The following is a 19,501-nucleotide window of genomic DNA, read 5'->3' as shown; positions in this document are numbered from 1 at the left end:
AGAAGACCTTTCCCTCTCTCTCTCTCTCTCCCTTTTTTTTTTTTTTTTTGAGACAGGGTCTCACTCTGTCACCCAGGCTGGAGTGCAGTGGTGCAATCACAGCTTACTGCAGCCTTCACCTCCTGGGGTCAGGTGACTCTCCCACCTCAACCTCCCTAGTAGCTGGGACTACAGGTGCATGCCACTATACCTAGCTAATCTTGTGTGTGTGTGTTGTAGAGACAGGGTTTCACTATGTTGCCCAGTCTGGTCTCGAACTCCTGAGCTCATGTGATCCACCCACCTCGGCCTCCCAAAGTGCTGAGATTACAGCTATGAGCCACACCGCACCCAGCCCATGAAGGTCTTTTTTTTTTTCTTTTTTTTTTGAGACAGGGTCTCACTCTGTTGCCCAGGCTGGAGTTCAGTGGCGCAATCTCGGCTCACTGCAACCTCTGCCTCCTGGGTTCAAGGATTCCTCCTGCCTCAGCCTCCTGAGTAGCTGGGATTACAGGCGCATGCCACTATGCCCAGCTAACTTTTGTATTTTTAGTAGATACAGAGTTTTGCCATGATGGCCAGTCTGGTCTTGAACTCCTGGGCTCAAGTGATCCACCTCCCAAAGTGCTGGAATTACAGCTGTGAGCCATTGCACCCAGCCCATGAAGGCCTTTTTTTTTTTTTTTTTTTTTTTGAGACAGGGTCTCACTCTGTTGCCCAGGCTGGAGTTCAGTGGCGCAATCTCGGCTCACTGCAACCTCTGCCTCCTGGGTTCAAGGATTCCTCCTGCCTCAGCCTCCTGAGTAGCTGGGATTACAGGTGCATGCCACTATGCCTAGCTAATTTTTGTATTTTTGGTAGAGACGGGGTTTCGCCATGTTGCTCAGGCTGGTCTTGAACTCCTGGGCTCAAGCGATCCATGCGCCTCGGCCTCCCAAAGTGCTGGGATTACAAGCGTGAGCCACTGCACCCCGCCCTTTTTTTTTTTTTGTGGTGACAGAGTTTCACTCTTGTTGCCCAGGCTGGAGTGCAATTGCGTGATCTCGGTTCACTGCAACCTCCACCTCCTGGGTTCAAGCGATTCTCCTGCCTCAGCCTCCCGAGCAGCTGGGATTACAGGCATGCACCACCATAACCAGCTAATTTTGTATTTTTGGTAGAGATGGGGTTTCTTTTTTTTTTTTTTTTTTTTGAGACGGAGTCTCGCTCTGCCGCCCAGGCTGGAGTGCAGTGGCCAGATCTCAGCTCACTGCAAGCTCTGCCTCCCGGGTTCACGCCGTTCTCCTGCCTCAGCCTCCTGAGTAGCTGGGACTACAGGCGCCCGCCACCTCACCCGGCTAGTTTTTTGTATTTTTTTAGTAGAGAAGGGGTTTCACCGTATTAGCCAGGATGGTCTCGATCTCCTGACCTCGTGATCCGCCCGCCTCGGCCTCCCAAAGTGCTGGGATTACAAGCTTGAGCCACCGCGCCCGGCCGAGATGGGGTTTCTTCATGTTGGTCAGGCTGGTCTCAAACTCCTGACCTCAGGTGATCCCCCTGCCTCGGCCTCCCAAAGTGAGCCACTGTGTGATTACAGGCGTGAGCCACTGCACCTGGCTTTTTTTTTTTTTTTTTTTTTTTTGAGATAGAATCTCCCTCTGTTGCCCAGGCTGGAGTGTAGTGGCGTGATCTTGGCTCACTGCAACCTCCACCTCCTGAGTTCAAGCCATTCTTCTGCTTCAGCCTCTCAAGTAGCTGGGATTACAGGTGTGTGCCACCACGCCCAGCTAAGTTTTGTATTTTTAGTAGAGGCGGGGTTATACCATGTTGGCCAGGCTGGTCTCAAACTCCTGATCCCAAGTCCGCCTCGGCCTCCCAAAGTGCTGGGATTACAGGCCTCATGAAGGCCTTTCTATTGCCCATTTCATTACCCAATTTGCCTATGCTGGATCTGAGGCAGGAAAAGAAAAAATCTGTGTGGCTCTCAATTATTTCTTCTGCTAGAGAAAAAACTGATGCTTTAGGTAAAAAAAATTAAAGAAAGGGAGAAGGAGAATAGAGGCCAAGGCCTAGGCCATTCCCTCCTTTCACACACTCCTGTTTGTTATTCAAGAAAAAAGCCTGCTGGGCGTGGTGGCTCATGCCTGTCATCCTAGTACTTTGGGAGGACGAGGTGGGTGGATCATCTGAGGTCAGGAGTTCGAGACCAGCCTGGCCAACACGGTGAAACCCCATCTCTACTAAAAATACAAAAAATTAGCCAGGCATGGTGGCAGGCACCTGTAATCCCAGCTACTCAGGAGGCTGAGGCACGAGAATTGCTTGAACCCGGGAGGTGGAGGTTGCAGTGAGCTGAGATCACACCATTGCACCACTCCAGCCTGGGCAACAAGAGTGAAACTCTGTCTCAAAAAAAAAAAAAAAAGAAAAGAAAAAGAAAAAAGCCAAATCCTTACACTAAATTGCATCAAACTAAGTACAGTTCCATTCTTCCACAATTCCAATATAACTAGACTCTAGGAAGTCACAGACAGAAGATCCAACCACTAGAGTTTCCCTAAATTATAGGTTAAGGATATTTTTAGAAAGATTACAAATATATTTTTTTACTTTTTCCAAAGTTCTCTTTTCTTTTTAGCTGGCTACCGAAATATCCTCCTAATTCTAGCTCCTGTAACCCCTCTATTATCTCCCAAGATATAACTCTAATTCTTTGTTCTCGTGAGCACTGAATTGTGACCATGTCCTTTTTCCTAGGGTAAAATCCAGACCTAGCTCGTTGCCAGTGTCCTCAGACCACCTTGGGTGAGTTTCATTTAACTAGGTAAAATTTGTCGGTAGCAAACTTTACATAGTTTCTGCCAAACCTGCTTTTTTTTTTTTTTTTTTTTGTCTTTTTCAGGTTTCTGTGTGAGGTTTAATACTATATGCATCAAAACATCAAAGCTTTTTTTCAGAGAAATATACTCTCAAGGTGAACTGTGGATATCGTAGATGTCTATCCTGAGGTCTTCTGTGGTTCCAGACACAGCAGGTAGTGAAATGGGAGGAGCCAATACCACCAGATACCAAAGGCAACCATGGAGGGGCAGTTTAATTAATCACTGTTCTTAAATTTGTCATTAATATAAGACACCCAGTCCAGAATCAGCTGCCCAGTTGGTAGGTGACTATAGCTCCATGGTATCCATGGTGCCTGACATGGGAATCCAGTGCCTGACATGGGAATCCAGTTCTTCCCCAATTCCAAGTAGGGTGGGGTGGGCTGGGAGCGTGCTAAACAAAGTAATGCCGCCTACAGCCCTCCACATTTACTTTTCTTACTGTTAATGTAATTACCCATGATGTAGCACAAACATGATTATGAATATAATCAAATGTGTGTCTGAACATGATAAAAAATAAAAATTGTATATTTAAACTCTATGCATATACTTTATATTCATAGTGTTACTCATCTTACATAGTCATCTGCTCACAAATACAACATTATTACAACAACATTAATAAGTATAATATTAAAAGAAAGATCACTTTTGAGAGCTCTGTCCAGCAAAATAAATAAATAAATAAACAAATAAATAATCATACAGTATTATCTGCGTACTCAAATTTGGATTCTTTATTGCTCTGCAGGTTTCCAGAGTTCAGAGTTCAGAGAACAGTAGGAAAAGTAAATAAGTAATAATATTGTGTAGTTTAGAGAGTGAGTAATCGGCCGGGCACGGTGGCTCAAGCCTGTAATCCCAGCACTTTGGGAGGCCGAGACAGGCAGATCACGAGGTCAGGAGATCGAGACCATCCTGGCTAACACAGTGAAACCCTGTCTCTACTAAAAACTACAAAAGCTAGCCGGGCGAGGTGGTGGCGCCTGTAGTCCCAGCTACCCGGGAGGCTGAGGCAGGAGAATGGCGTGAACCTGGGAGGCGGAGCTTGCAGTGAGCTGAGATCTGGCCACAGCACTCCAACCTGGGTGACAGAGCGAGACTCCGTCTCAAAAAAATAAAATAAAATAAAAAATAAAAAATAAAAAATAAATAAATAAATAAAAAGGAGAGTGAGTAATCAGTCTAAAATTTATGATAGGCTGAGCATGGTGGCTCACGCCTGTAATCCCAGCACTTTGGGAAGTCATGGTGGGTGAATCACCTAATCTCAGGAGTTCAAGAACAGCCTGGGCAACAAGGCAAAACCTCATCTCAACAAAAAAAATACAAAAAAAAAAAAAAAAAAGCCAAGCATGGTGGCATGTGCCTGTGGTCCCAGCTACTCGGGAGGCTAAGGTGGGAGGATCACTTTAGCTTAGGAGGTGGAGGTTGCAGTGAGCTAAGATCGCACCACTGCACTCCAGCCTGGGTGACAGAGTGAGACCTCATCTCAAAACAAAAAAAAAAATGTATGATAAAATAAAATAAATTTAATATCAAGATCCCTAAAATAACATAATAAACAGGTAAATTCTTACCTCTGAATGCCTGGGCACTAGATCCAATACATCCCTTTTGCTCACAGACCAGTGGAATGTGAGCCCAGGATTAGCATTGCTGAAGGAGAAAGGGGTCTGGGTACTGGTAACTCCCATGACATAAACTGGCATCTGAAAATAAATAGTGGCATTGTGCTATACAACCTGCCCAGTTGCAATTATCAGAATAATGAACCCTGAACAGTGCCATCATACTGACCTTGGTAGCTGTGATGAGCCGAGTTGCAGCTGCAAGGATCCTAACAGCCCTTAGCTGAACAACTTCAATCTGTACTTCATCCTGCTCAACAGGGTGGAGAGCAAGCTTAGGCTAAGAGAGAGGTTCTGTGGGGTGGACAGAGATGCTTATGATAACTAGTTTGTTACTGTTTTTAACATTCAGTAAAAAACCTTACCCATGTTTACTGCAGCACTATTCACAATAGTCAATATTTGGAGGCAACCTAAGTGTCCATCAACAAACAAATGGATAAAGAAAATGTGGTACATATATACAACAGAGAACTATCAGTCATAAAAAGAATGAGATCCTGTCATTTGCAACAACATGGATGGAACTAGAGATCATTATGTCAAGTGAAATAAACCAGGCATAGAAAGACAAAGACAAACTTCACATGTTCTCACTTAGACATTTGTGGGAGCTAAAAGTTAAAACAGTTGAACTCATGGAGATAAAGAATAGAATGATGGGCTGTGCACAGTGGCTCCCTCCTGCAATCCCAGCACTTTGGGAGGCCGGGTGGATCACTTGAGGTCAGGAGTTCAAGACCAGCCTGACCAACATGGTGAAACCCATCTCTACTGAAAATACAAAATTAGCCGGGTATGGTGGCACATGTCTGTAGTCTCAGCTACTTGGGAGGCTCAAGCAGGAGAATCACTTGAATCCTGGAGGTGGAGGTTGCAGTCAGCCGAGATCATGCCGTTGCATTCCAGCCTGGGCAACAAGAGCGAAACTCCGTCTCAAAACAAACAAACAAAAAGGTAGAACAATGATTGCCAGAGGCTGGGAAGGGTAGTGGGTGGGTAGGGGGGATATAGGGATGATTAATGGGCACAAAAATATAGTTAGATAGAATGAAAAAGATCTAGTATTTATAGTATAACAGGGTGACTACAGTCAACAATAACTTATTGTTTATTTAAAAATAATTAAAAGAGTATAATTGCATTGTCTGTAACACAGAAAGGATAAATGCTTGAGGTGGTGGATACCCCATTTACCCTGATGTAGTTAATATGCATTGTATGCCTGTATCAAAATAACTCATGTTCTGTTGGGAACAGGCCCCCAAATCTGGCCATAAACTGGCCCCCAAAATGGCCATAAACAAAATCTCTGCAGCACTGTGACATGTTCATGATGGCCATGATGCCCACGCTAAAGGTTGTGGGTTTACCAGAATGAGAGCAAGGAACATCTGGCCCACTCAGGGTGGAAAACTGCTTAAGGCATATCTAAGCCACAAACAATAGCATGAGCGATCTATGCCTTAAGGACATGTTCCTGCTGCACATAACTAGCCAAAGCCCATCCCTTTGTTTCCCATAGGAATGCTTTTAGTTAATCAATAATCTATAGAAACAATGCTTATCACTGGCTTGGTGTCAATAAATATGTGGGTAAATCTCTGTTCATGGCTGTCAGCTCTGAAGGCTGCCAGCCCCCTGATTTCCCACTCCACACTCTATATTTCTGTGTGTATGTCTTTAATTCCTCTAGTCCCACTGGGTTAGGGTCTCCATGACCGAGCTAGTCTTGGCAATGTACCCCATACATATATATATTATTATGTATTACAAACATTTGGAAAAAACTTATTAGATAGACCTATTTGTTTTTCTCTTCTTCAAATAATTCTTTAAGGATGGGGACCATACCTTATAACAGTGCCAAGTATTCTGTGGGGTTTTCACTACAGATGACATCTTCCATGCCTGGTTGACAAAATGCCAGATGGGGGCACTAAAAGGCTTTACCTGGGCTGCTGACACTCTCCTCATTACCACTCCCTCCCCATCTCCCCCAGTATGGTTCCTCGATAGAAGAGTAGAAGCAAAGTAGAGCAAATAACCAATACCTGAGAAAACACAATGACTTTGCCAGTATCTTCATTTACTGTCTGGATGGTGCCATGAACCACAGCTGTGCCAACCATCTTCCCTGTAACTTGCCCCCTTCTATTAACAACAGCTACGGTCTGATTACTGATGGAGAAGTGAATGATGGACTGGGGCTGGGGGCCACCTTCAGACATCACCTGGAATTTAAATATACCATTGAATGCCTAGAACATGAGGGAGAAATCATGTCTCTTTTCCCAACATTTTGTCAAAGCAACTTAACTTCTTCATTTCCCCCCATATCTTGAAAAACATATCCCATATCAACTCAAATGCAGAAGAGATGGAAGTACTGCAAACGATCCATGGGATTCCAAGAGAGTTTTTATATGATGTACATCATAGGCCAGGAAAATACTAATCTTGTTCTTTATCAGATTCAGTAGTATTTGGGTGAGAGTAAATAAGAGATCAATAGGAAAAGGGCTGTGTGTGTGTGTGTGTGTGTGTGTGTGTGTGAGAGAGAGAGAGAGAGAGAGAGAGAGAGATGGATAAGGAGAAAAGGTAAATCTTATTTTTCTGCCTGTAAGTTCACCTGCATCATATTCATTGGAATCAGTGTCATTTTCTCTGGAAGAAGTCTGAATGGAGGAAACACCTTGAAGGAGAAAACCAAAAGGACAAGTAACTAACTAGAGTCAATTTTATAACATACCATGGTCACTAAAAAAACATTTTTTTTAAGACAGAGTCTTGCTCTGTTGTCCACGCTGGAGAGCAGTGGCATGATCATAGCTCACTGCAGCCTTGAACTCCTGGGTGCTTCGGCCTCCTGGGTGGCTGGGGCCAGAAGTGTGCACCACCATGCCTGACTAATTTCTTTCTTTCCTTCCTCCTCTCCTCCCCTCTCCTTTCCTTTCTTTTTGAGATGGAGTTTTGCTCTGTCACCCAGGCTGGAGTGCAGTGGTGAGATCTCAGCTCACTGCAACCTCCGCCTCCCAGGTTCAAACGATTCTCCTGCCTCAGCCTCCCAAGTAGCTGGGATTACAGGCACCTGCCACCATGTCCAGCTAAGAGACGGGGTTTCACCATGTTGGCCAGGCTGGTCTAAAACTCCCAACCTCAGGTAATCCACCTGCCTTGGCCTCCCAAAGTGCTGGGATTACAAGTGTGAGCTACTCACGCCTAGCCATGACTGACTAATTAATTTTTTGCAGAGATGGGGTCTCCCTATGTTACCCAGGGTGGTCTCAAACTCCTGGGCTCAAGTCATGCTCCTGCATCAACCTCTCAAAGTGCTGAGATTACAGGCATGAGCCTCCAAACCCAGCCCATCATGATCTTATTCTAAGGAAAACTCCTAATTATATACAAAAAAGTTACACACAAAGATATGTAATTTTATTTATAATAGCAAAAAAATTTAAAAGTATTTAAGTGAGAATACTTAAATAAGTTATATATCCACTCACTAGAGTAAAAGTGACCATTAAAATTATGTTTACAGTTAACTTTCTTTTTTTCTTTTTTTTGAACACATAAAAGTAGAACAGCTGGCCAGGTGCGGTGGCTCATGCCTGTAACCCCAGCACTTTGGAAGGCCGAGGTGGGTGGATCACGAGGTCAGGAGATCGAGACCATCCTGGCTAACATGGTGAAACCCTGTATCTACTAAAAATACAAAAAATTAGCCAGACATGGTGGCGGGCGCCTGTAGTCCCAGCCACTTGGGAGGCTGAAGCAGGAGAATGGCCTGAACCCGGGAGGCGGAGCTTGCAGTGAGCCGAGACCCTGCCACTGTACTCCAGCCTGGGTGACAGAGAGGCTCCGTATCAAAAATAAAAAAACAAAAACAAAAACAAAAGTAGAACAGCTGGGCGGTGCAGTGTCTCACACCTGTAATCCCAGCTACTCAGGAGGCTGAGGCAGGAGAATCGCTTGAACCCAGGAAGCAGAGGTTGCATTAAGCTGAGATCGCACCATTGCACTCCAGCCTGGGCGACGGAGCGAGACTCTCTCAAACGGAAAAAAAACAATGGTTGCCTCTAAGAAGTGAAATTACAGGTGATTTTCATTTAACATCTTCAAAATTTGTGCTTTCCAAATTTTATTTCATTTTCTTTTTTTTTAAGAGACAGGGTATCATCCTGTCACCCAGACTGAAGTGTAGTGGCACAATCACAGCTCACTGCAGGCTGGAACTCCTCCTGGGCTCAAGTGACATTCCCATTTCAGTCTCCCAAGTAGCTGCGACCACAGGCATGCACCACTACACATGTTTTTCTAAATTTTCTATGAGAACTGTTTTATGCAGAGAAACAAAACCAAAAATACTGCATGCTGTGCAAGAGTTAGACACTATCCTTTTTTTCAGTCAAATGATTTTTTTTTTTTTTTTGAAACAGGGTCTCTCTCTGTCACTCAGGCTGGAGTGCAATGGCACAATCACAGCTCACTGTAGCCTCAACCTCCAGGGCTCAAGTGATCCTCCTACTTTAGCCTCCTGAGTAGCTAGAACTACAGGCACACCACCATGTCTGGCTAATTTATTTTATTTTGGTAGAGACAGAGTCTCACTATGTTGCCCAGGGTGGTTTCATACGCTTGGGTTTAAGTGATGTTCCCACCTCAGTCTCCCAAACTGCTCACACGGTGGTGTGAGCCACTGTGCCCAGCCAGTCAAATGATTTTTAACTTGTATAAACTAACAGAAAAAGACAAATGGTGTTAAGCAAGAAAAAGTACAAATTTTGGGTGAGATAATTTCCTTACTTCAATGTGCCGAGGAGTTGATGTGTATTTTCTTCCCATCTTGTCCCTAGCAATAGCCACAAGTGTGGTTTGCCCAATAGTGGTAGCTCGAAGAATATAATTTTCAGAGTATTCGTCCTGTTCCTCCATTAGCCTGCAAAAACCCATGTGTTTTCAGGTGAGAAAGATTTTTGTTTTGTTTCAAGACGGGGTCTTACTCTGTCACCCAGACTGGAGTGCAGTGGCATGATCTCGGCACACTGCAGCCTCAACCTCCCAGACTCAAGGTATCTTCCCATCTCAGCTTCCTAAGTAACTGGGACTATAGGCACATACCACCACGCCTGGCTAATTTTCTTATTTTTTGTAGAGCCAAGGTCTCACTGTGTTGCCCAGGCTGGTCTTGAATTATGGATTCAAGCAATCCTCCTGCCACAGTCTCCAATCATGCTGGGATTGCAGCATGAGCCACCACTCTTGGCCAAGATTAGGTTCTGAAAGTGGACAGTGGTGCATCTTTCCAAGGTGCCTAACATTTTCTGCTCATTTTAACTCTGGTTAGGGGGAATTGCCAGAAAATAAATTTCCAGAGTGAAGACAAATTTCAAGGGAATGGTGGAAGGCTCATCAGAGGCAAAAATTTGTTCTAAGGCTCCAGAGGAATAAGGGCAATATAAAAACAGACTGGTAGAATTGCAAATCCTAAATTGCCTGAAATTCCTGAATTTCTCCTTTCTCAGAGGGGAATACCAGTACCTCTGCCTCTAAATATATTTTTGAAGGGTCCTCTAGCCTGAAGCACCCCCAAAAGATATTATCCAAGGAAAGGTTTCAGAAATTGGAAATATTAATGACACATGACCTTAGCCCCCAAACAAGGCATCTGAGGACCGAGAGAGAGAGACAGAGAGAGAGAGAGAGAGTGTGAGAGTGTGTGTGTGTGTGTTTGTGTGTGTGTGTGTGTGTATTTTAAGAGATGTGGGCCTTGCTATGTTGCCCAGGCTGGAGTGCAGTGGCTATTCACAGGCGCAATTATAGTGCGCTATAGCCTCCAACACCTGGGCTCAAGTGAGTCTCCTGCCCTAGCCTCCTGAGTAGCTGGGACTACAGGCATGTACCCTCACGCCAGGCTCAAATGGGTATTTTGTAGAGAGCTGAATATGGGAAGAGAATATAGGCTGAAATGTATTCTAACAAAAAAGGGAGAAAATCTGAAATAATCTAAGGGAAAGCTGACCAGGTTACTAGGAGGGAGAGTCTTATGGTATTATGCATAGGGGGAAGGAAGTATTGAAATGGTACTTACGTCAGGGTGACAATGGCAGAAGCCAACTGCAGTTTGAGTTCCATGTTTCTGAAGTATTTATTTTGGAATGGGCGTTTGGCAGAGCCAAGAACCCTCACAGTCACTAACACAGTTTTGCCTATTTCAACCTAGTAGTTAAAAAGAAAAAGATTTTAGTAAAGGTGTCTCATTCACCAATGGCAGTGTAACTCTTAGAGGGCAGTGTACTTTTTTTTTTTCTTTCATGCTAAATGATCCTGGTCAGCCTTCAAACAAATAAGCTTAATCTGTGTGTATTGTTTTAAGTTGTTCTTTAACAGTCTATTTATCTTCATCTGTTTAATGTTGAAATGTTGTTCTTTAAGGGCAGGTATTTCCATCAGCATTACCAGAAGTCCTGGTATACACACACACACACACACACACACACACACACACACACAGTAGCTGAGCAGAGACCATATTAAGGAATGCTGGGGAGTGAGAATAAGGCTTGCTTAATTTCTGGGATAAAGCAAACATGTCTCACCTTATCAATCAGATCAAGCTCCAGCTCTTGTATGTCTGACACCCTGAGATGGGCTGTTGCTGGACCCAAGAAAGCCAAACAAAGATCATAGACCTCCAAGGTAAGAAATCCAGGATGTAATGGAACTAACTAGAAGTAAGAAGATGGTAGCTGGATAAAGAAGCAAACAAGCTCCAAGACATAATCAAAGCAACTATTCTTACCCAAAGCAGAATAGACAACATCTTGCTTTCTTTGAACTGGGGACTCTCAGAGGTCACGTAACATTATTCAGGCATAGCATAATATATACCCTTAATGTGACGTTTCCAATCATGGCAAAATATGTACTTTAACAAATATAGATTGGGCACAGTGGCTCACCCCTACAATCCCAGCACTTTGGGAGGCCGAGGCAGGGGGATCGCTTAAGCCCAGGAGTTCAAGACCAGCCTGGGGAACAAAGCAAAATCCTGGTCTCTATAAAAACTTAAAAAAAAAAAAAAATTGGCAAGGCTGGGCGTGGTGGCACATGCCTGTAATCCCAGCACTTTGGGAGGCTGAGGTGAGAGGACTGCTTGAGCCCTGGAGTTTGAGACAAGCCTGGGCAACATAGTGAAACCCTGTCTTTACCCGAAACAAAACAAAACAAAACAAAACAAAAATTAGCTGGGCACGGTGGTTTGTGCCTGGAGTCCCAGTTACTCAGGAGGCTGAGAGAGGATCACTTGAAGCTGGGAGGTTGAGGATGCAGTGAGTTGAGATTGTGCCACTGCACTCCAGCCTGGGAAACAGTGAGACCCTGTCTCAAAAAAAATTAGTTGGGCATGGTGGCATACACCTATAATCCCAGCTACTCAGCAGGCTGAGGTGGGAGGATCACTTGAATCTAGGAGCTCAAGGCTACAGTGAGCTATGATCACACCACACACCCCAGCCTGAGCAACAGAGTGAGACCCTATCTCTACCAAACAAAACGAAACAAAAAACAAATAGTAAAGAGCAGAATTTATGTTGACGAAATTCAAGCAGAATCCAACATATGTATTCAGCTTCTCAATTATGAACAAGGAAAGGATGTCATGAAGAAAAATCGCATCCATTTATGCCACAATCACTAGTAGGGGGAGAAAGCATTGGGCCAACTAACACTGCTTTTTCTTTCTTTGTGCTACAGTTCCTGCACAACAGCATGTTTTTTTCACATCATTTGTACCTCAGTCTTCCCTTTTTAAAACATATATTATGACTAGGGTAAGTTAAATTACTTGACGCCTGTAGAAAGGAACTATATACATATATTAGTATATGGTATTATTTTTATTACTATAAATCAACTGAAAACAATTCCTTTGGCATACTGACTATGGAGGTAGGTTAATGTCTTGAGTTGTCATGTCCTGGCTGAAAACATCACATATTCATGTTGTGAAGTCAATAGTGGCCTGGCGTGGTGGCTCACGCCTGTAATCCTAGCACTTTGGGCAGATCACTTGAGGTCAAGAGTTCAAGACCAGTCTGGCCAACATGGTAAAACCCTATCTCTACTAAAAATGCAAAAATTAGCCAGACATGGTGGTGGGCTCCTGTAATCCCAGCTACTCAGGAGGCTGAGGCAGAAGAACTGCTTGAACCTGGGAGGTGGAGGTTGCAGGGAGCCGAGATTGCACCACTGCACTCCAGCCTGAGCAACAGAGCGAGACTCTATCTCAAAAAATAATAATAAATAAAGTCAATAGTATATTTAAATATTTTAAGTATCTACACAGATGTGTGCTTTGAAACTTAAAAAATGAAACTTCTTTTAATGGAAATCTAACTAGAGATCTCTTATACCGTCTCAGTTCAACCAGAAACAAAAAAAGCGCTCCCTTTTGGTTGAAGAATCTATATAGGTTAAAGAAAGAAAGAAAGGAAAATGTTACTTCTGTAACAAGTTTTAGACACAAAATGGAATTTTTCCAATCAATCTCTTAAGAATGAGCGTTGGCCTGAGACCATCAATCTGGGACTGTCTCTAGAGCTCACCTCAACAGAGTTTTCTGCTTCCATGTAAATGATGGTGACAACATGCTGCTCACTGCTGTTGACTAAAAAATAACCAGATCCTTCCACAAGGCTAAATATTTCCTATGGAAAAAATCAGATAAACAATATTCTGTTGACTTCAGTTTATAAATAGCTCAAAGGAAATAATTTCTACCTACCTAAGAATATGGATACAAAGATTACAGTGAATGGACAAAAGACAAAATACAATTATTAAGGCACAATTTTTAAGGATGGTGCAACTATTATATATGTATTTTTTATATATGTATCAATTGTTTTCAACACATAAATGAGCTTTTTATTTGTTATGCTATCAATTTTAATAACTTTCCCTCCAATATGATTCCATTTAACCAGACTCATACAGCTTCTACCTTCACATCAGGGTGGTTATAGATGGTGGCATTCTCAGGCACTACAGTCACATCATCTACCAGGAGCAGTTCCACATCTACAGATCTGGGCAAGTTGGAAATTTCCTAGAAATATAATAAGAACCACAAAAGTGAATATAAATGTCTAATTCTTGGCCGGGCACAGTGGCTCACACTTGTAATCCCAACACTTTGGGAGGGTGAGGCAGGCAGATCATCTGAGGTCCGGAGTTTGAGACCAGCCTGGCTAACATGGTGAAACCCCGTCTCTACTAAAAATACAAAAATTAGCTGAGCATGGTGGTGGGTGCCTGTAATCCCAGCTACTTGGGAGGTTGAGGCAGGAGAATCGCTTGAACCTGGGAGGCAGAGGTTGCAGTGAGCCAAGATGATGTCACTGTACTCCATCCTGGGAGACAGAGCGAGACTTCATCTCAAATAATAATCATCATCATCATCATCAATGTCTAATTCTTCAGCTCTACGGGAGAAGTTTCCAGGACTCTCTCAAGTGCCAAAAATAACAGAATTACAGAGGTATATGGTCTCAGCTTTATGTAAGTTGTATAACTTTTAAAGAAGAGCTTTACATTCCAATTATTTAACTTATATTTCTTATATTATAATCTCCACTCACTTTTGGGCTTTTCTTCTCTGAATAGCCCACAAAATTGACTCCAATGAGTACAGTTCCTTTTATCTGACATACTTTAAGGATCTGATGACCTGAAAACATGCAGAAAAACACCCTGTGAGAAACAATAACATATACAATACAAGTGTTTCTAGAAAACCACATTCTGCCACAGTTTTTCCAAATGGTGCTTTACTGCAGGGGAAGAAAAATTCTCAATGGGGAAATACACAAGAAAAAACTGTTTTGTTTTTTATTTTTATTTTTTTAGATGGAGTGTCGCTGTGTTGCCCAGGCTGAAGTGCAGTGGTGTGATCTCGGCTCACCACAACCTCCCGGATTCAAGCGATTCTCCTGTCTCAGCCTCCCAAGTAGCTGGGACTGCGCACCACCATGCCTGGCTAATTTTTGTATTTTTAATAGAGATGGGGTTTCACTATGTTGGCTAGGCTGGTCTCGAATTCCTGACCTCGTGATCTGCCCGCCTCAGCCTCCTAAAGTGCTGGGGTTACGGACACGAGCCACCACGCCTGGCCTGAAAACTGGGTTTTTGTGCTGACCATGCCAATATGTACCCATATGACCCTGAGCAAACACTTTATCTCTTAGTTCCTTTATTAAATGAGGGACTGGGCCAGGCAAAATCTAAAATTCTTTCTAGCTTTGATGGTCTATGAGTCCAAAAATAGGCTGACAGGTGTAATGTTTTGTCCAATTTACAAATGGAAGTGAGAAAGGGATAGTCCTTTGAGATCTTTCATCTTTCATTCTCCTAAACTGTTCTCTACATTTATATGTCATGTAAGTCACTTAACAAAGTTTTTTTGTTTTTGATTTTGTTTTTGTTTTTCTTGAGACGGCGTCTTGCTCTGTCGCCCAGGCTGGAGTGCAGTGGCCGGATCTCAGCTCACTGCAAGCTCCGCCTCCCGGGTTTACACCATTCTCTTGCCTCAGCCTCCCGAGTAGCTGGGACTACAGGCGCCCGCCACCTCGCCCGGCTAGTTTTTTGTATTTTTTAGTAGAGAAGGGGTTTCACCATGTTAGCCAGGATGGTCTTGATCTCCTGACCTTGTGATCCGCCCGTCTTGGCCTCCCAAAGTGCTGGGATTACAGGCTTGAGCCACCGCGCCCGGCCAACAAAGTTTTTAAATGGCTATTCTTAATTAGATCAATCCAAACTCCTTAAACTTGTATTTGAAGGCTTCCATATTCTGACTCTGCTTTAATCATTCATTTTCTTTCTCTTTCTTTTCTTTCCTCTTTCTCTCTTTTTTCCTTTTGTGTGTGTGTGTGTGTGTGTGTGTGTGTGTGTGTGTGAGAGAGAGACAGGGGTCTAACTCTGTCACCCAGGCTGAAGTGCAGTGGTGCAATCACAGTTTACTGCAACCTCTACCTACCCAGCTCAAGCAGTCCTTCCACCTCAGCCTCCCAAGTAGCTGGGACCACAGGTGCACGTCAACATGCCTGGCTAATGTTTTGTAGAGACGGGGTCTTGCTATGTTAACCAGGCTGGTCTTGAACTCCTGAGCTCAAGTGATCCTCCTGCCTCAGCCTCCTAAAGTGCTGGGATTACAGGTGTGAGCTATTGCACCTGGCCTTTTTTTCTTTTTTTAATTTAACAAATATGAATCTGCCACTTCACTTAGGCCAGTTTTAATTTTGTCCTCAATATATAATCATGCCTAAATCTGTGAGGCAGTTTCTCCCGACACCACATTCATTCAACAAATATTTATTGAGGGCCTACTACATGTCAGGTGCTATGTTAGGTAATTAGAATACAGAAATTAAGAAGACAATCCTTGCCTTCAAAGAAACCCATAATTTAGTGAGGGGTGACTGAGTAGTAAACCAATCACTGTAATATAGTGTGATAAGTGATATTACAGAAGTATATACAGAGCACATAGAGTATACAAGAGCACAAAGAAGGAATATTTATTTTAGATTGGGAATATAGAGGGACAGAAAACTCCCAGGTTCCCTAGAGGAAGATTTCAACCCAGTGAAGATGCGAGAAAAACATGTTTTAAGAAAATAGAACATATGCAATATATGGAAAGGAAAGTAGAATGACAAGCCTTGTCATAGTTAGGGATCTAAAGTTGTTGAGTGTGAGAAAAATATAGGATATGTGTGGATACTAATAAGAGGTGAAACCAAAGAAGTAAACAGGGTCAGTCTGTTAAGCGACAACATACAAATTTTACCCAGAAAGAATGGGGAGTCTCTGAAGACAATATGGTAACAGTATGGTCAGTGGTCAGGACTATGGGCTTTGATGTCAGAGAGTTTATTGCTTCATCTGTTTACCTTTGTAATCTTAGGTCCTAAAACTGAGCCGGTTATAGTAAGAACTAAATAAATGTTTGATAAATCAATAAATTCACAAAATGGGAATGATAATATCAATCTCTCACGGTGGTTAGAAGATTATGTGAAAATGCCCTGGCGCGGTGGCTCACGCCTGTAATCCCAGTACTTTGGGAGGCCGAGGCGGGTGAATCACCTGAGGTCGGGAGTTCGAGACCAGCCTGACCAACATGGAGAAACCCCCTTCTCTACTAAAAATACAAAATTAGCCGGGCCTGGGGGCACATGCCTGTAATCCCAGCTACTTGGGAGGCTGAAGCAGGAGAATCGCTTGAACCTGGGAAGCGGGGGTTGCGGTGAGCCGAGATTGCACCACTGCACTCCCCAGCCTGGGCAACAAGAGCGAAACTCCGTCTCAAAAAAAAAAAAAAGAAGATTATGTGAAAAAATGTGTAAAGTACTTAGTGCAGTGCCTGGCATGTCATGAGAGCTCAGTAAATAGCAACCAAAAAAGGATGAAGAGAGATACTCAGACTTGTATTGTGAAGAAGAATTATCTTCCGGTGTAGAAGAAAATGGTACAAAGGCTAACTTTTAGATTTCTGGTATGAGCATTTGGGTAGATGTAGAACCATTCAAAGGAATAGGGAACACAAAAATACATATATTATATATATGTATAATATGGTATATTATATATAATATGTATATATTATATATTAAATTGTTGGGAGCAAGCCCCCCAAAGTCTGGCCATAAACTGGCCCCAAGACTGGCCATAAATAAAATCTCTGCGGAAATGTAACATGTCCATAATGGCTGTAATGCCCAAACTGGAAGGTTGTGGGTTTACGGGAATGAGGGCGAGGAACACCTGGCCCGCCCAGGGCGGAAAACTGCTTAAAGGCATTCTTAAGCCACAAACAAAAGCATGAGCGATTTGTGTCTTAAGAGCGTGTTCGTGCTGCAATTAATTCGGCCCATCCCTTCGTTTCCCTTAAGGGATACTTTTAGTTAATTTAGTATCTATAGAAACAATGCTAAAGACTGGTTTGCTGTTAATAAATATGTGGGTAAATCTCTCTGTTCCGGGTTCTCAGCTCTGAAGGCTGTGAGACCCCTGATTCCTCACTTCACACCTCTATATTTCTGTGTTTGTGTCTTCAATTCCTCTAGTGCCACTGGGTTAGGGTCTCCCGGACAGAGCAGGTCTCGGCATAACATGTCTACATATTTTATATGCATAAAATATATATTAAATAATATTTTATTATTTTTAAACAGAGGTGGGGGGGTCTCACTACATTGCCCAGGTTGGTCTTGCACTCTTGGGCTTGATTCTCTTGCCTCAGTTTCCCAAAGTGCTGGGATTACAGGCATGAGCCACTGCACCTGGCCTAAACAGTTACATTAATGGTCCACAGTGAATCATGCCTGCTGGTATCCATGCCTTTATGCAGTTCCACCCACCTTGACTCTGTTTTTTGTCAGGTGACTTCCATTAGTGAATGGGACATCAGCAAATGTGACATAAGCAGAAGCTTAATAAGTCCTTGGGCATGAGGGCTTGTTGCCCTTTTAGAACCTCATCTATGCCTCGTGCCTCTCTGACTTAGTCTCACTTGCCTTCTTTTTTTTTTTAGACGGAGTCTCGCTCTGTCGCCCAGGCTGGAGGGCAGTGGCCCGATCTTGGCTCACTGCAAGCTCCGCCTCCCAGGTTCATGCCATTCTCCTGCCTCAGCCTCCCGAGTAGCTGGGACTACAGGTGCCCGCCACCATGCCCGGATAATTTTTTGTATTTTTAGTAGAGATGGGGTTTCACTGTGTTAGCCAGGATGGTCTCGATCTCCTGACCTCATGATCCACCAGTCTCGGCCTCCCAGAGTGCTGAGATTACAGGCGTGAGTCACTGTGCCAGGCCTCACTAGCCTTCTTAAACTCATTCTTGCTATTTCCTCTTCCTGTCACCACTTCAGGTTTCAGCATAAATGTCACTTTCTCAGGGTAGCCTTCCTTGTTCAAGATGAGGTTAAGTCCCCCTAAAGCTCTCAAGTCTTTCTATATTTGCACTTAACACAGTTGTAATGTTTAAAGTCTGGCTTCTCAAGCTATAGTATGCCTTAGACTGTAAGTATATGAGGGCAGAAGCCATGTCTGTCTCATTCATCATTACATCTCCAGTGCCTAGCAGAGGACCTTAAATGTAGTCATTCAATAAATATTTGCTAACAAATAAATAATGTTAGGAAAATAACAGGCAGTCAATACATTTTAAAATTGAGTCAGGCGCTGGGCGCAGTGGCTCATGCCTATAATCCCAGCACTTTGGGAGGTCGAGGCAGGCAGATCACTTGAGTTCAAGAGTTCAAGACCAGCCTGGCCAACATGGTGAAACCCTGTCTCTACTAAAAATACAAAAAATTAGCCGGGCGAGGTGGTGCAGGCCTGTAAGCCCAGCTACTCGGGAGGCTGAGGCAGGAGAATCACTTGAACCTGGGAGGTGGAGGTTGCAATGAGCCGAGATCGCGCCACTGCACTCCAGCCTGGGAGATGGGCCGAGATTCCATCTCGATAAATAAAATAAAATAAAATAAAATAAATTAAATTAAATTAAATAAAAGCAGGCACAATGGCTCATGCCTGTAATTCTAGCACTTTAAGAGGCTGAGGTAGGAGGATCACTTTAGGCCAAGAGTTTGAGACCAACTTGGGCAACATAGTGAGAACTTGTCTCTACAAAAAATTAAAAAATCAGTTGGTCCTGGTGGCATGCATCTACAGTCCTAGCTACTAGGGCGGCTGAGGCAGGAGGATCACTTCAGTCCAAGAGTTTGAGGTTATAGTAAGCTACGATCTGCTCCACTGCTCTCCAGCCTGGGAGACAGAATAATATCCTGTCTCTAAAGAAAAAGAAATATATTTTAAAATTAATTTAATTTTATGTTTTTGTAAGAAATGTTGGCCCCTCAGCCCTAGCTTTGTAAACAAGGAAAACTACCTTCATGTTTTCTAAAAAGTACAAGAGTCAAAGATAAAAGCTGATATATGATAAAATCTAAAATAAAATTCTTGC

The 19,501-nt window shown here is 43.3% G+C and overlaps 1 protein-coding gene across 2 annotated transcripts in view; it reads right to left on the bottom strand.

Moving 5' to 3' along the window:
• The window catches only part of NUP210L (nucleoporin 210 like), a 166,393-nt gene that overhangs the window by 53,875 nt on the left and 93,017 nt on the right, over positions 1-19,501 (bottom strand). For both annotated transcript variants that reach the window (XM_010364729.2, XM_010364730.2), the window contains exons 18-27: positions 14,119-14,207; positions 13,482-13,586; positions 13,084-13,185; positions 11,077-11,205; positions 10,569-10,696; positions 9,284-9,416; positions 7,107-7,169; positions 6,529-6,708; positions 4,644-4,724; positions 4,424-4,555 (exon numbers count right to left, since the gene is read on the bottom strand). In XM_010364729.2, the coding sequence (XP_010363031.1) occupies positions 4,424-4,555; positions 4,644-4,724; positions 6,529-6,708; positions 7,107-7,169; positions 9,284-9,416; positions 10,569-10,696; positions 11,077-11,205; positions 13,084-13,185; positions 13,482-13,586; positions 14,119-14,207 (1,142 nt within the window). The remainder of the gene's footprint in view (positions 1-4,423; positions 4,556-4,643; positions 4,725-6,528; positions 6,709-7,106; positions 7,170-9,283; positions 9,417-10,568; positions 10,697-11,076; positions 11,206-13,083; positions 13,186-13,481; positions 13,587-14,118; positions 14,208-19,501) is intronic.

Source organism: Rhinopithecus roxellana, chromosome 8 (genome assembly GCF_007565055.1).
Source record: "Rhinopithecus roxellana isolate Shanxi Qingling chromosome 8, ASM756505v1, whole genome shotgun sequence".
NCBI lineage: Eukaryota > Metazoa > Chordata > Mammalia > Primates > Cercopithecidae > Rhinopithecus > Rhinopithecus roxellana.
Note: the sequence above shows the minus strand (reverse complement) of the source record. Positions and strands in the feature narration are given on the sequence as shown.